Raw genomic sequence first — 12,073 nt, forward strand, 5'->3', positions numbered from 1 at the left:
AGCAAAACATGGTGGCTACTGAGCTGGGTCCTGCACGCAGACATTACAGTTGAAGGATACTGGTAACTGTACACTGTGGGAATTGATGAGTCTTGCTGCTTTCATTGCAAAAGTATTTTGGTTTTTTTCCTATTCTGTTACTTAGCAAGATGGAAGGCAAAACCATCCTGCTAAAGGGAGGAAACTGTTTTGGTTTTGAAGAGATATTTCCACTTTAATTTGTATATCCGATATACAAATTAATTACCTGTATGTGGATGTGGGTTGACACCTCGTGGGTGCTGGTGGATGAAAAGCTCAACAGGGCCCAGCAATGTGCACTCACAGCCCAGAAAGTCAACTGTGAGCTGGGCTGCATTGAAAGAACTGGCCAGCTGTTTGAGGGGAGGCCATTCTACTCTGCTCTTGCAGAGTACTGGAGTACTCATCCAGCTCTGAATAAGCTGAACATTGGAAGGACACAGACCTTTTGGAGCAAGGCCAGAGAAGGGTTGTGAAGATCGTCAGAGGACTGGAACAGCTCTCCTGTGAAGACAGACTTGAAAGAATTGTGGCTGTTCAGCCTGGAGAAGAGGACACTCCTGGAAGATACTGTGAAGGTGCTGAGGCACTTGAACAGGTTTCCCAGAAAAGTTGTGGATGCCCCATCCCTGGCTGGAAGTGTTCATGGCCACACTGGGTGGGGCTCTGAGCAGTCTTGTCAAGTGCAAAGTGTTCCTGCCCTTGGCAAGGGTGCTGGAACTAGATGATTTTGAGTCCATTCCAACACAAACCATTCTATGATTCTATGATATGAATGCTTTAAAGCTTTTTCTTAAAAAACAAGTTAAGTGAAATCAGTATCAGAAGTGGTGTAGGGTTCTATTCCTTATCTCCCATGTTTACATTTCCCTCAGTACTACAGCACTTCCTAAGGTTTCTGTTCCCTTTGCAAGTCTGTGTGACTTGTGGAGAACAAGCAGTTCTGAAATATTGGAGGAGAAAGGGATCTGTGGTGCCAGTGTTTGTGGCTGTAGCTGGTATTTGCACAAAAAGGGAATAGAGACAGATGGCTGGAAGGACAGTGCTGCCTGTGAGAGCATGAGTCTCACATACAAGGAGATGCTCAGTTTTTTTAATCTTAAATTTTGTAGCTTTGGCATAAACCCACATTTTCAGGAAATCTGTCTGGATACAGTTCACAAAATGCAGCGGTTACAATCCAAGAGCACAGTTGCCTCAATATCTGCAGAGTCAGCCATACACTGCCAGGGCTGTGCTGTGTGTTCTGTGTGCCAAGAGCAGTGGAGGGATGGTGCTCCAGTTGCCATTCAAGTGGAAGCCCTTGGAGTGGGGACAGCTGCAGGACAGGGAACAAGTCTGATTGAGATGGATGGGAGGGGCTCAGGCTGGAAGTACAAGCTCTCCAGTGAGGAGAGCGAAGTGAAATGCAAAAGCTGCCTCTTATAAGCATGAGATGTGGCTACTGAGGAGGGGCAGAGGCCTGTTGCCATAGTGGGCTATTCTGACTAGCCAAGAGGCTTGCCCTCAAGAGTAATAATTGATTGCCCATGAGGTATGTTGCAATTCCCTGGGACTGGGAAATGCTGTGAGATGGGTATGGGAGTGTTCCATGGAAGGCTGCAGCAGATTGAAGAAACTGAGGCAGAACAGTTCCACTGGTTTTAGGTTTTTATCTGAATCTTTTTTTCTGCTGAACTCTCAGAGCTGATGGACAGTTTATACAGTGCAGGTCTAGATGGTGAGAAGTCAAGGCCTCAGTGAAGTCAGGTGAGTTCTGGTGGGTGTTATTTATGTGCTTATTGCAAAGGAGTAATCTTGGCCAGCCTGGGTTTTCCAACTCCTATCAACTGCCCTACAGCCTTGACATCAGGAAACTGAGCCAGTCTGGTGGGAGAAAACTTGGGCTGTGCATTGCAAGAGCAGAACTTGCCCCAGTAAAGCAGGAGCAACAGAAGGAGAGTTACTGGCTTTCTCCATGGCATGTGACTCTGAAGCACAAGACTTGATCTTGGTCACTTGTCCTGTATATTTTGGTAACACTAAGCTGCTGCTTGTGACTACCTGCAGTTGTGATGCTGGCAGATGCTTCTCTATTTTAACATTTTCTTTCCAGTGTGCCACCTCTTTGAATGGGTAAAAAGTTTGCCCATTTGGCTAGTGCTCTCACAGGCCAAAACCAAGATGTTATATGAGGAGATTAAGTTTCTTTCAACTTCCCTGTCTCTTGCTGAATACACCTTTGCTTGCTTGCAGATCTCTCATCTCCTTCCTCTGTAGTGCTATTAGTGCTATGTGGGGAGTCTGGGGGATGTTTAGTTTTTTTTTTTTCTTTCCTATTTGTTTTTCTTGCCATTTCTTGCTTGTGGCTTTACTTGGTTTTCTTCCCATCAGAGCAGAGGGTATAACACCATCCTCCTCTCTCACCACTTCACTGCCTTTTGCTATCTTAGATTTGTGCGCCAGACCCTCACCTTTACTGCTCATCTGCCCACTCAGCGCATTTCCTGAGATGGAGCCCCTGCTGTTAACCTGCTCTGCTTTCACTGTGATTTTTTCTTTTCCACCTTGTCATCAGAAAACCTGCAAACATTTATTTTCTCTGCCTTTCTTCCTCTTCCTGCCTGCATCTTCTCAGATTTTGCTCAGAGATGGCTGTGTCACAGACCTGAGAAGGGGAAAACAGTGTTTAGCATGTCTGGTTCACAGCAATACCAACATGGATCAGGGGGTCTAAAGCAGCATGGTGAGTAGCCAGCCAGTCCTCCTCCTGAGGGCTGGCTGCTGCCATTTGTCTCTCCAGGATATCTGAGAGATTATCTCAGGTGTTCTTCTGATACCATGTACTAATGCACACCATGTTGCAGGGACTCAGTATGTGGCATGACGATTACCACATGGTGTGCTGTGGAATTATTTGGGATCTTTAATAATGGTGCATAAGGTTTTGCATCATCCTACAATAAAGCTACTGAGGGCATGCACAAAATTGCAGTTTTCCTAATGTTCTGTTGCTTAATGCTGCACTGGAGGATGTAAGCGGAGGAAAAACTCTTCTGTGGCTCATGTGTGAATCAAGTTCTCTACCATTTTACAGGTCTGCTCTTGGCTTTCAGAGAGTTACTACAGGATATTGTTGCCATGTCATGTTTACACACAAGTACCTCTTTCTCTATAGGTTGTCTGGCAGGAGACAGGATGTGGTTGCTCTCAACATATGTGTGGCTTTGGAGCAGTAAGCCCCAAACCCTGTAGGGTCTCAACAATTGTTACTACTCACACTGACTAAATATAACCAAAGCTATGTATTATGTGGCATCTCTGGTGGCCTAGAGTATCCTTGGGGCAGAGGTTATTTCATCAGTCATGAATTATTACATTAATGTTCAGTTTGAGTACCTGTGTGGGCAATTGGCTGCACCTGAAATCTGTGTAATATTTCTTGAAGTGAAATTGTCTCTACTAGCATTTCCTGCACAACTTTTTCTTGGTGTGTATGTGAGGCAACAGAGGCAAAGTTAGACAGGAAACTCTGACTAAATATAAAGGAAAAGTTTTTGCCATGAGGATGGGCAGTGACTGGACCAGAGATCTTGAAAGACTGAGTTACCTTTCTCCTTGGAGATACTAAAAACTTGACTGGACAAGGTCTGGAGCAATCAACTTTAATGGGGCTTAGTTTAAACAGTCAGGCCCTAGGAGTCCAGAGGTCCTTCCCAACCTACCTCATTCTGTAGGGTTTTTCAGCTGAGCTAAGCTGTGCCAGATATGATTAGACTCTGGATGAATTATTGTCTTTGTACTGGAGTTGAATTTCTCCATATTGTTTTCTTCAATGCAGGCAGTGATCCAGATGGACAGAGCAGTAAGGCGCTTGGAGCCATGGAAGATCGCAGTCATTGTTGTGTCAGTGATAGTAGCCTTAGCCCTCATCATTGGCTTGATTACATTTCTTTTGTGCCATGGTAAGTGCCCTGCTACTTTGTTGTGACAAACTTTCAGGAATCTGTTGTGTTTCACTTGCGACTGTGGTCCTGCCTGATGATTTAGGCATGCAATTTTCCTCTGGTATAAAACTTACATGAGAACTTTCAAAATGCTATTTGAGAGCTAGATTGATCTGAAGACCTGTAAGAATACTTGAAATGTGCTTTACTTGAAGCAGGGATTTCAGTTTTAGCCCTCCTTTTGTTTCTTGCCCTGGTTTTTCCACTGGTATCCAGTGTCTCCACTGACTGACCGAAGGATAACAGTCTTTTCTATAAGCCAGTGGTGTGTCCAGTACTCAGGCTATGCATAGTAAGCTTAATCTTTTATGGGGTTTTTGCAGAAACTCAACCTGGCCCCTCTAGCTGAGAATATTCCAGAAAGAGACAGGGCAGAGCTTTAGGCTTTTCAGACCTCAGAACTCAGTTCTGGTGGCCAAGAGCCCAGTTTCAGCAGCAGATCATAGAATCATTAAAATTGGAAAAGATCTTTAAGATCACCAAGTTCAACCATCTTGTCTTATGACTTGAAGGCAATTAATTCCATTCCCAGTCGCTTGCCTCATGAATGAAGTTGAGTCATTCCATTCCCAGTCTCTGAGGTAGCAGTGTGAGTTTTTTTAAATGCTTTTCTGCATTCCATGAATGGAATGAATCATGTGGCCATCTCAGCTCACCAAGAGTCAATGAGGCTGTGGCTTACACTAGGACACCAGAAGGAGCAGTGGCAGAGCTACAGCTCAGCTTTGCTTTTTGCCAGCTCTGTGTTGCAAGGCCCCTCTCTGCCATACAACCAAGAAACTGTTTTAAACTGTTTTAAAACAGTAATTTTTAAATTAACCCAACCACTGAACAGATGCAAACAACTCTGCCCCACGTGCCACTCAGAGGGGCAGGAATGTGACAGAGTGCAGCTGGGGAGGAGTGGATGTGACTGAGTCAGAAAAGTTCCTTTGTCTTGTGCTATGTCCTCCTTAGGCCAACAAGAAAATGGACCCCAGGGCAATATTGTAGTGGGTATAATTTGGAGCTCCTTGGGATGGTCCTCAAAGAAGAAATGAGCCCCGAGATGGTCCAAGGAACAACAGCATGATTCAGAACCCCCTTTTACCAAAGTGCTGCTAAAGCTGTAATTTCACAGTTTACAGGATCACTGTCAGGGCCAGGGACCCTTGCTTGTGCCATATTCTGTGAGATATTGTGCATCTTTGAATTGTACTAAAGATGACAAGCTACCTTTTCTTCTTTTTCTCCTCTGTAGATCAAGACAGATATTACAATGCATCTTTCCTAATCACCAATGTCAAGTATAATCCTCAGTATGAAAGGCAAACTACAGAGGAGTTCAGGAACATCAGTGAACATATTGAAACCATGGTAAACTAAAAGCTTCTCTGCTTATACCTGACCTATGCTGAAGAGTTCTGCAAATATGTAATTGAAAATAGAGTCAGAGGTGATTGTGCCTCATCCCTACATGGCTGGCCTTACCTTGCACACCTTGCTGCTGTGGGTTAAAGATGCATAGCTGACTTTGCACATGCAGATGGTAAGCACAGGTGTCTGCTCCACAAGCCCTGTGGTGGAACTGGCAGGCACAGAGCAGAATGGATAGTGTAATCAGCCAACTCAGTGTTTATTTTGGATTTGCATTCCCTGATGGAAATTTAGTGGTAGCTTTGGTGTAGAGGTGGAGATCTGAAGGCATTTTCATGTGTTTCAGAGGCTCGTGAGAAACACATGTTATATTGTAAAAGCATGTGCTCATTGCAGGCGTATTTTAACACACTCTTTTCTTTTAACAGATGTCTCAAGTATTCAGGGGGTCCTTTCTAAGTAAAAGATACATCAGGTCCCACGTGGTCAGTCTAAGGTAAGTCATGTGAAGGCCAGGAATAAGCAGAGATGTGCTAAATAAATTTTCTTCCAACCTGTTGACCATATGGAGCATTCCTGGTTGCTTGGGTTACACCAGTAGGGTGACTTGTCTGGTTGTTGCTGTCCTCTAGTGTTCATAACACTGAGGACTCAGTTACCCTTAGAGGTCAGCAAGGAAGGGAAGTTTGGTTTTATACTTCTGCTTTCCCTAACTGTTCCCAGCAAATTCCCTCTGATCACTGTCATAGCAAGAAGCTTTTGCTCCCTGCTGACATGTCATCATCTTTCTTTACTTGAGCACAGACATACAATTTGTTCTGGGCATCTGTGCAGACCAGACCTGTTCTCATATAAAGAAGGCAGGCAGTACAAAGCAGTACCAGGAGCATTAGTAGGCAAGGAGAACTACACCATTTGTTTTTTGGTTTGTAGCCCAGATCCTGTTGGAGTGCTTGCATCTGTTGTTCTGGTATTTAAATTTCCCTCTGCTGACAGTGAAGCAACGACCCGGGGTCAGGTCAACCGTGTGTTACTCAGAAGGCTGAAAGCAATCTCGACGTTCCTGAATGTTGACCAGTCTACCATTAAACTCACAGGCAAGTGCCTTAGGTTTGTGTTTTCAGCTTAGAATTTGTTACTCACACGTTGCTGTTCTCAACATAATGAGTTTCACCTTAGTATGCAAATATGGGCCATTCTTGTTTTCTTTTTTTGCCTTCTCAAAATTGTCTGTTCGGCTGACAGCATGGGAAGTTGGAAGACAGAACATGGAAAGAACTAAAACCTATTGGCACTGATTTATGAGTGTGAGCTCTTCTCCATGCATCAGAGACTTTCCCTGTGTGACCTGGTTGTGTTGAATGAGATAGTCCTCCTCAATTCATCAAAAAAGGTCTAACTTTGTGACCATGGGTTCACAAACAACTTTAAGACATGCAGTAAATTGAATAAGAACATTTATAACCAGGCACTGACATGCAGAGTCCTTTAGCTATTAAAATTGCAGGGCTGAGGTGGTTCCCTTCTCTATCCTCTGCCATTTCCTTGGTCATTTGACAGATTTCTGTTGCAAGTGTCCGTAACAAGATCCTGAGGGTCACTGGGCAGTCATCCTATCCCATGAATCTGTTGTGGATTGCTGTCTGACTCTGACAGAGTGGTTTTTCTAGGAAAGAAATTAGAAATGTTGCAGTTTACCTTCAAACAATCCCAGCGCTGAGGACTTGTGAAGACCCATCTGACCACCTTGCCACACGAAACATGAACAAAGGCCTGTAGGCATTTGCTGGTGGCTGTGCACATTGTACATAGATGTAACTTGGACCCACTTGCAGTCATCTGCTGCTTTTGTTAGCTCTGACCTAAGGCAAGAAATGTGCATCCTGTGGCCTTTCTGTGAGGAACAGAGGCTTAACTAAATTTCTCCAACACAGCAAATTACTACTTCTTGTACTGCCACTCCAGGCAGGAATGCAAGCCATTTAATTTTTGTATCCTGGGTACAGGGAGAGAGTCTGGGCTGGATCACATAGCATATGAGATAAACTTACTGTGGTCTTTGCTTTTTATTCCAGAACTGAACAAGGAAAAGGGAGATAACCTTTTAAACAACTGTAAGTACAAATACTTTATAGTAAAGGACATAGTGCTGGAGGTTTTGTGCTTACAAAGTCCTTATACTTTCATGATACAAGTTGAAAATATAATTTGTTGCAGATATTAGAACAGTAGGCAGTGCATGAGCCAGGGGAGACTTCAGCTCATTTCCTTGCAGTCTTGCTGGCTCTATGCATTTGTGGAATCAAGCATTCTGGCTTGGTGGTGGGAAGCACTTGTTTTAATGTTGGTTGTTGGAAGTGGGGGCGTATAGTGAGCTGCTATTGGCAAGTTTGCAGAAGAACTACAGTTTTGCTGTGGGCCATAATTCTTGCTGGAATCCTTCAAAAAACATTTTCCCTCCATCCCCCTCCTCCCTGAAGAAAGGTTTGGCAGTAGATGTCTATCAGATTTGACCTAAACTTTAAGGAAAGACCAGAGGGTGGGAGAGGCAGAAGAGCTGTCCACACTCTGAGCACACTCATGGCCTTGGAGAGCGGCAAGTTCTCAGTCCTCCTGTTGTGCTCCCCCTTGAGGTCTTAGAGCTCCTCTGGAAACTGGGAGACAGTGTAAGTACCTCCCCGGGCTCTCCATCAGTCCTCTGCATGCTTTTGAAAACTTTGCATGTAAGCTTTCCCTCTTCAAATTGCCTATGAGAATTAACTGGTTTGAATCTAACTTTTTTCAGCTGGGTAATACCTGATTGTTGGCACAGTGGCTGTAAGTAAATTGTTGGGAAGAGGACACTATTTTTTTGTTGCTGCTGCCAAGGCTAATCTGTAGGTGACCTGAAACACTGCCTTTTTTTCAGTATCTCAGATACACAGCCTTCAGGTCCCATGGGAATTCATATGGGCTTGTGTGTCTGAAAACTGGCTTAATGAAAAAGTACTGACTCCTCTACCAAATGTCTTTGTTTACCCTGCATGTATCTTGAGACACTTGTGACCATGGCACTTGGTTTCCCTGCTTTAGGTGAAGGCTGTCTCTTGATGGAGACTCCTGCCCCATTACACCTGTGCCTGCAGCCATGAGGGCCTTGAATCAGCTAAAGCAGAGCTGCCTTTTCTCTGACAGGCTGTGGAATACGAAGACAGGCATCCTCCTTCACAGGAGTGGAAAGAATAACTGATGGGCAGCGTGCACCGGAGGGAGAATGGCCATGGCAGGGGAGCATTCAGCTCGATGGGAGCCATCGCTGTGGGGCATCAATCATCAGTAACACCTGGCTGGTGACTGCTGCCCACTGCTTTAGAGAGTAAGTCATCAGCACCTCTTTAGGGCTCTTGGGTACTCTGACCTTTTGTGACCCTCTAATATCTGTATCTGCTGAAAGATCATGAAGTTGTACTCTTCCCCTTTGGCAAACCTGGTCACATTGCTTTTTGATGCTTAAATGAAGACCTAAGCTCCCTTAAGTATGTTGTTTTGTGTGGCTGTGGCATAACCTCAAACATCTCACAGAGTAAGAGACCCTCGGAGGTGGACTGCCAGCTTTGGAATTCTGCTGAGACCTCCAAAACAGAAAAAATTAGTCCGCAGAATTATTGTCCACGAGAGATACGGTGGCGTTCTCCTTGATCACGAGTATGACGTGGCTGTTGTGGAACTTGCCTCTCCTATTGAGTTCACAAGTGATGTGCACAGTGTCTGCCTTCCTGAAGCATCTCATGTTTTCCCAGACAACGCTTCCTGTTTTGTCACTGGCTGGGGAGCTTTGGAGAATGATGGTGAGTGTTTCTTGCCTCCCTGTGCCCTGTCACACATGTGCCTGAGAAGACTGATGTTACTTTTATGGGGTTTTTTGTTTATTTTGAATTCCTTAGACTTGGTGTTTAATAGGTGCATGTCCCAGTGAGATACCTTTGGACTTAGTTGGCTGCTTTTTTTTCTGGCTTGGTCAGTGGATCAGAAATGGGGGGAAGACCCTGAAGGTTAGTCTTACAGGATTTAAGAGCAACTTTTCTTAGTTTCTGTAAACACAGCACTGGTTGAATACATTTGGTTCTCCAGTCCCTCTGGGTTTAGCTCTGACATCTGTTCTTTCGCTATTCAGATTTTTTGCAGAGGCACCATGACAATTTTCATCAGTTTTTCTCTCTTTGGTCGTAAGTGAGGCCTCATCAAGTGATTTGAGTAAGCTTCTTTCAAATTAGTCTATGTCATTGAGGTTAGAGAGGATGGGACTAAAAATCTGCTTGTGAGAGTCACTGACCTGTAAAGGTTGTGTTTCATGGGAGACTCTTGGGATGTGTAGTGATTGCCCAAAGCTATGCTGCAGTTAACTTAATAGGTCTTTTCTATGATAGCAAGGACATACCATGTAGCCTATAGTTGAATGCAGCACTGAAATATGTACAAAATTCCATTTGTCCATTATGCTAAAGAGCATCTGGTGATGATTGAAGATGGATAGGAGTTATGTTTGGGAACAAGTGAAGGACTTCGGCAGTAGAGGGCATTAACTTTCTTAATCCTGAGACATTTTCTGTGTAGCTCCCTTAATTGCCTGTGATGGCAGAAAAGTGGCAGGAAAAATTTGCTACTCCTAATAATTGAGTTTTTTATGTTACTTACCTTGTCTGCAAATGCTAATGCCACTTCTCCTTCTAGGCTACAGTGTTAATCAGCTTCGACAAGCAGAAGTGAGAATTATAAGTACTGCAGTTTGTAATAGGAGAGAAGTGTACGGCGGAGCGATAACAGCTGGAATGTTGTGTGCTGGATACTTGGAAGGGCAGGTGGATGCTTGCCAGGTAAGTCTCTTTATTGGTAGTAGTAAAAAGGAAATAGGTGGGTTGGAAGGTGATGTTTCTAGAAATAAAATGTACTTTGGGCAATCTTAAGTTTATGAGTTTCAATATCTTGATAGATACAAATTAAGAGCTTCAAGGCTCATGTACTTCAGTTTGCATGAGTTTTTTGGAGTCTGCACTTCAGTTTGCATGAAGTTTATACACAATGCACAAGTGAGAGAATGCAGATGTGAGGATGTGAATTAGACATAGGCTGTGAGCCTCTGTCTTGTCAGTAAACTGTGTGAAACTTGAATTATAGCTGAGGTCTACAGAAAAATACCTGCCAATTGTAACAGAAGAATTTGAGAATTTGAGTTCATGGCTATTTACTTTTTTCTGTCTGTTGACATTTTTCTCCTTAGGGCGACTCTGGTGGGCCACTGGTGCATGCAAATTCCAGAGGAATCTGGTATCTTGTGGGAATAGTGAGCTGGGGAGATGAATGTGGCAAGCCAAATAAACCAGGAGTATACACACGAGTGACTTACTATCGAAACTGGATCCAGTCCAAAACGGGCATCTGAAACCTGGAGCAGGTTAAGTTCTGTGGGCTGTGTACAGCTATTCCTCTGACACATCCTGCTCTGCGGTCGCCCTCTAAGCAGCTGCTGGCTTAGCTTGTGGTGGTGTATAAAGTACTTGTAAGCTTGGAGCAGTCTGGGACTTGAAATTGATTTGGCCTACAGCCAGACAGGAATGGACTTGATCCATGTGACATTTGTTTGTTCAGGAAGTAGTCTGTCAGAGGGACAACTGCCTTCATCTGTATGCCAGATATTGACCCTTTTTCTACATGGCCACATGTCTTGGCCCCAGCTTTTATACCCAAGCAAAGTGTTTGAGCCCAAACAATCATCTACCAGCATCCAAGACAAGCTATAACTGAAACCTGGCCCATCCATTTGCTGTGTGCTCACAAGGCCCTGACTATCCATAGAAAAGCTACAATCCAGGCCCTGACTCCAAGGCTGCTGTACTTCTGAATTCTCGAGCTTTCTCCTGCTTCCAGGAACTGAAATATAATGAAGAATGGAAGATGGCTTAGAGAAGTCTTGGCTCCTAATATCACACTGGACTGTTAATTAAGTGAATAGAAAATTTTTCCTTGCCTGAGAAAGAAATTAGTGGAAAACACCAGCTTGTGTCCACCTTCTTTGAACAAGTGAACATATGCCTGTTCATAGTTTCATATAAACAGTCTCTGCCACAGCATTTGCCAGGGGAGTAATTGCTGGACTTAAGACCAAAAACCACCTTATGTTCATACCAGTTTGTTGTCATAGCACAATATTTGGCTGAATTAATTTCCAGTTTTATCTTTCCAGACTGTATTTTTCTGAATAAAAGTCCTTTGCCTTTTGTGCAGGATGGATGGTTGAAACAATCTTAGTATGACCTTCGTCCAAAAAAAAACTTCTCAATCTTCTCATTCTTATGAATGCTGTTCTCAAGTCTTTATAGTTTTATATGTGCATTTTTAGCTATATCCTATAAAAAAAATAAAAAGCTTTTGCATTACAATGGAAATATCCCTGTCCTTCAGAGCAGGACAGAACTTCTGACAGACCTAGAAATCTTATGTACAGAGCTCTGTCTTCTCAAAGGAACTAAGAATTGCCTGTGTTGCATTGCCAGACTGTAGCTGACTCATTTGGTCTCAGCCACACAAACCTCATATTCTCTCTGGCTTCATGTTTTCAGGAGCCCATGTTTCTGTGAGCCTGGGCAGAAACATATCTACCTTCTGTCAGGTAGACATCCAGTGCTTTCTACAACCCAGCAGCAGAACACATGTATTCTTGGTGGGGGTGCTCT

At 43.8% G+C, this 12,073-nt stretch overlaps 1 protein-coding gene across 1 annotated transcript; it reads left to right on the forward strand.

The window, feature by feature from the left end:
• The first annotated feature begins 2,696 nt into the window (after positions 1 to 2,696).
• On the forward strand, positions 2,697 to 10,782 carry TMPRSS11E (transmembrane serine protease 11E). Its single transcript, XM_054295643.1, has 10 exons — positions 2,697 to 2,746; positions 3,842 to 3,965; positions 5,248 to 5,363; positions 5,792 to 5,859; positions 6,297 to 6,460; positions 7,439 to 7,477; positions 8,538 to 8,718; positions 8,925 to 9,190; positions 10,074 to 10,216; positions 10,621 to 10,782. The coding sequence occupies exons 1-10, from the start codon at positions 2,744 to 2,746 to the stop codon at positions 10,780 to 10,782; spliced, it is 1,266 nt and encodes a 421-aa protein (XP_054151618.1). The 5' UTR covers positions 2,697 to 2,743.
• The last annotated feature ends 1,291 nt before the right edge of the window (positions 10,783 to 12,073 follow it).

The sequence above is a fragment of the Melozone crissalis genome, unplaced genomic scaffold (genome assembly GCF_028551555.1).
Source record: "Melozone crissalis strain CALT ecotype California unplaced genomic scaffold, PUWL_Pcris_2 ptg000006l_1, whole genome shotgun sequence".
In the NCBI taxonomy this organism is placed as follows: domain Eukaryota; kingdom Metazoa; phylum Chordata; class Aves; order Passeriformes; family Passerellidae; genus Melozone; species Melozone crissalis.

Excerpts from the sequence above, each read along its gene's own strand:
- TMPRSS11E (XM_054295643.1), top strand. Across the intron at positions 3,966-5,247 it reads TACATTTCTTTTGTGCCATG|ATCAAGACAGATATTACAAT; the intron begins GTAAGTGCCCTG and ends TCTCCTCTGTAG. Across the intron at positions 8,719-8,924 it reads GCTGCCCACTGCTTTAGAGA|AGTAAGAGACCCTCGGAGGT; the intron begins GTAAGTCATCAG and ends AACATCTCACAG.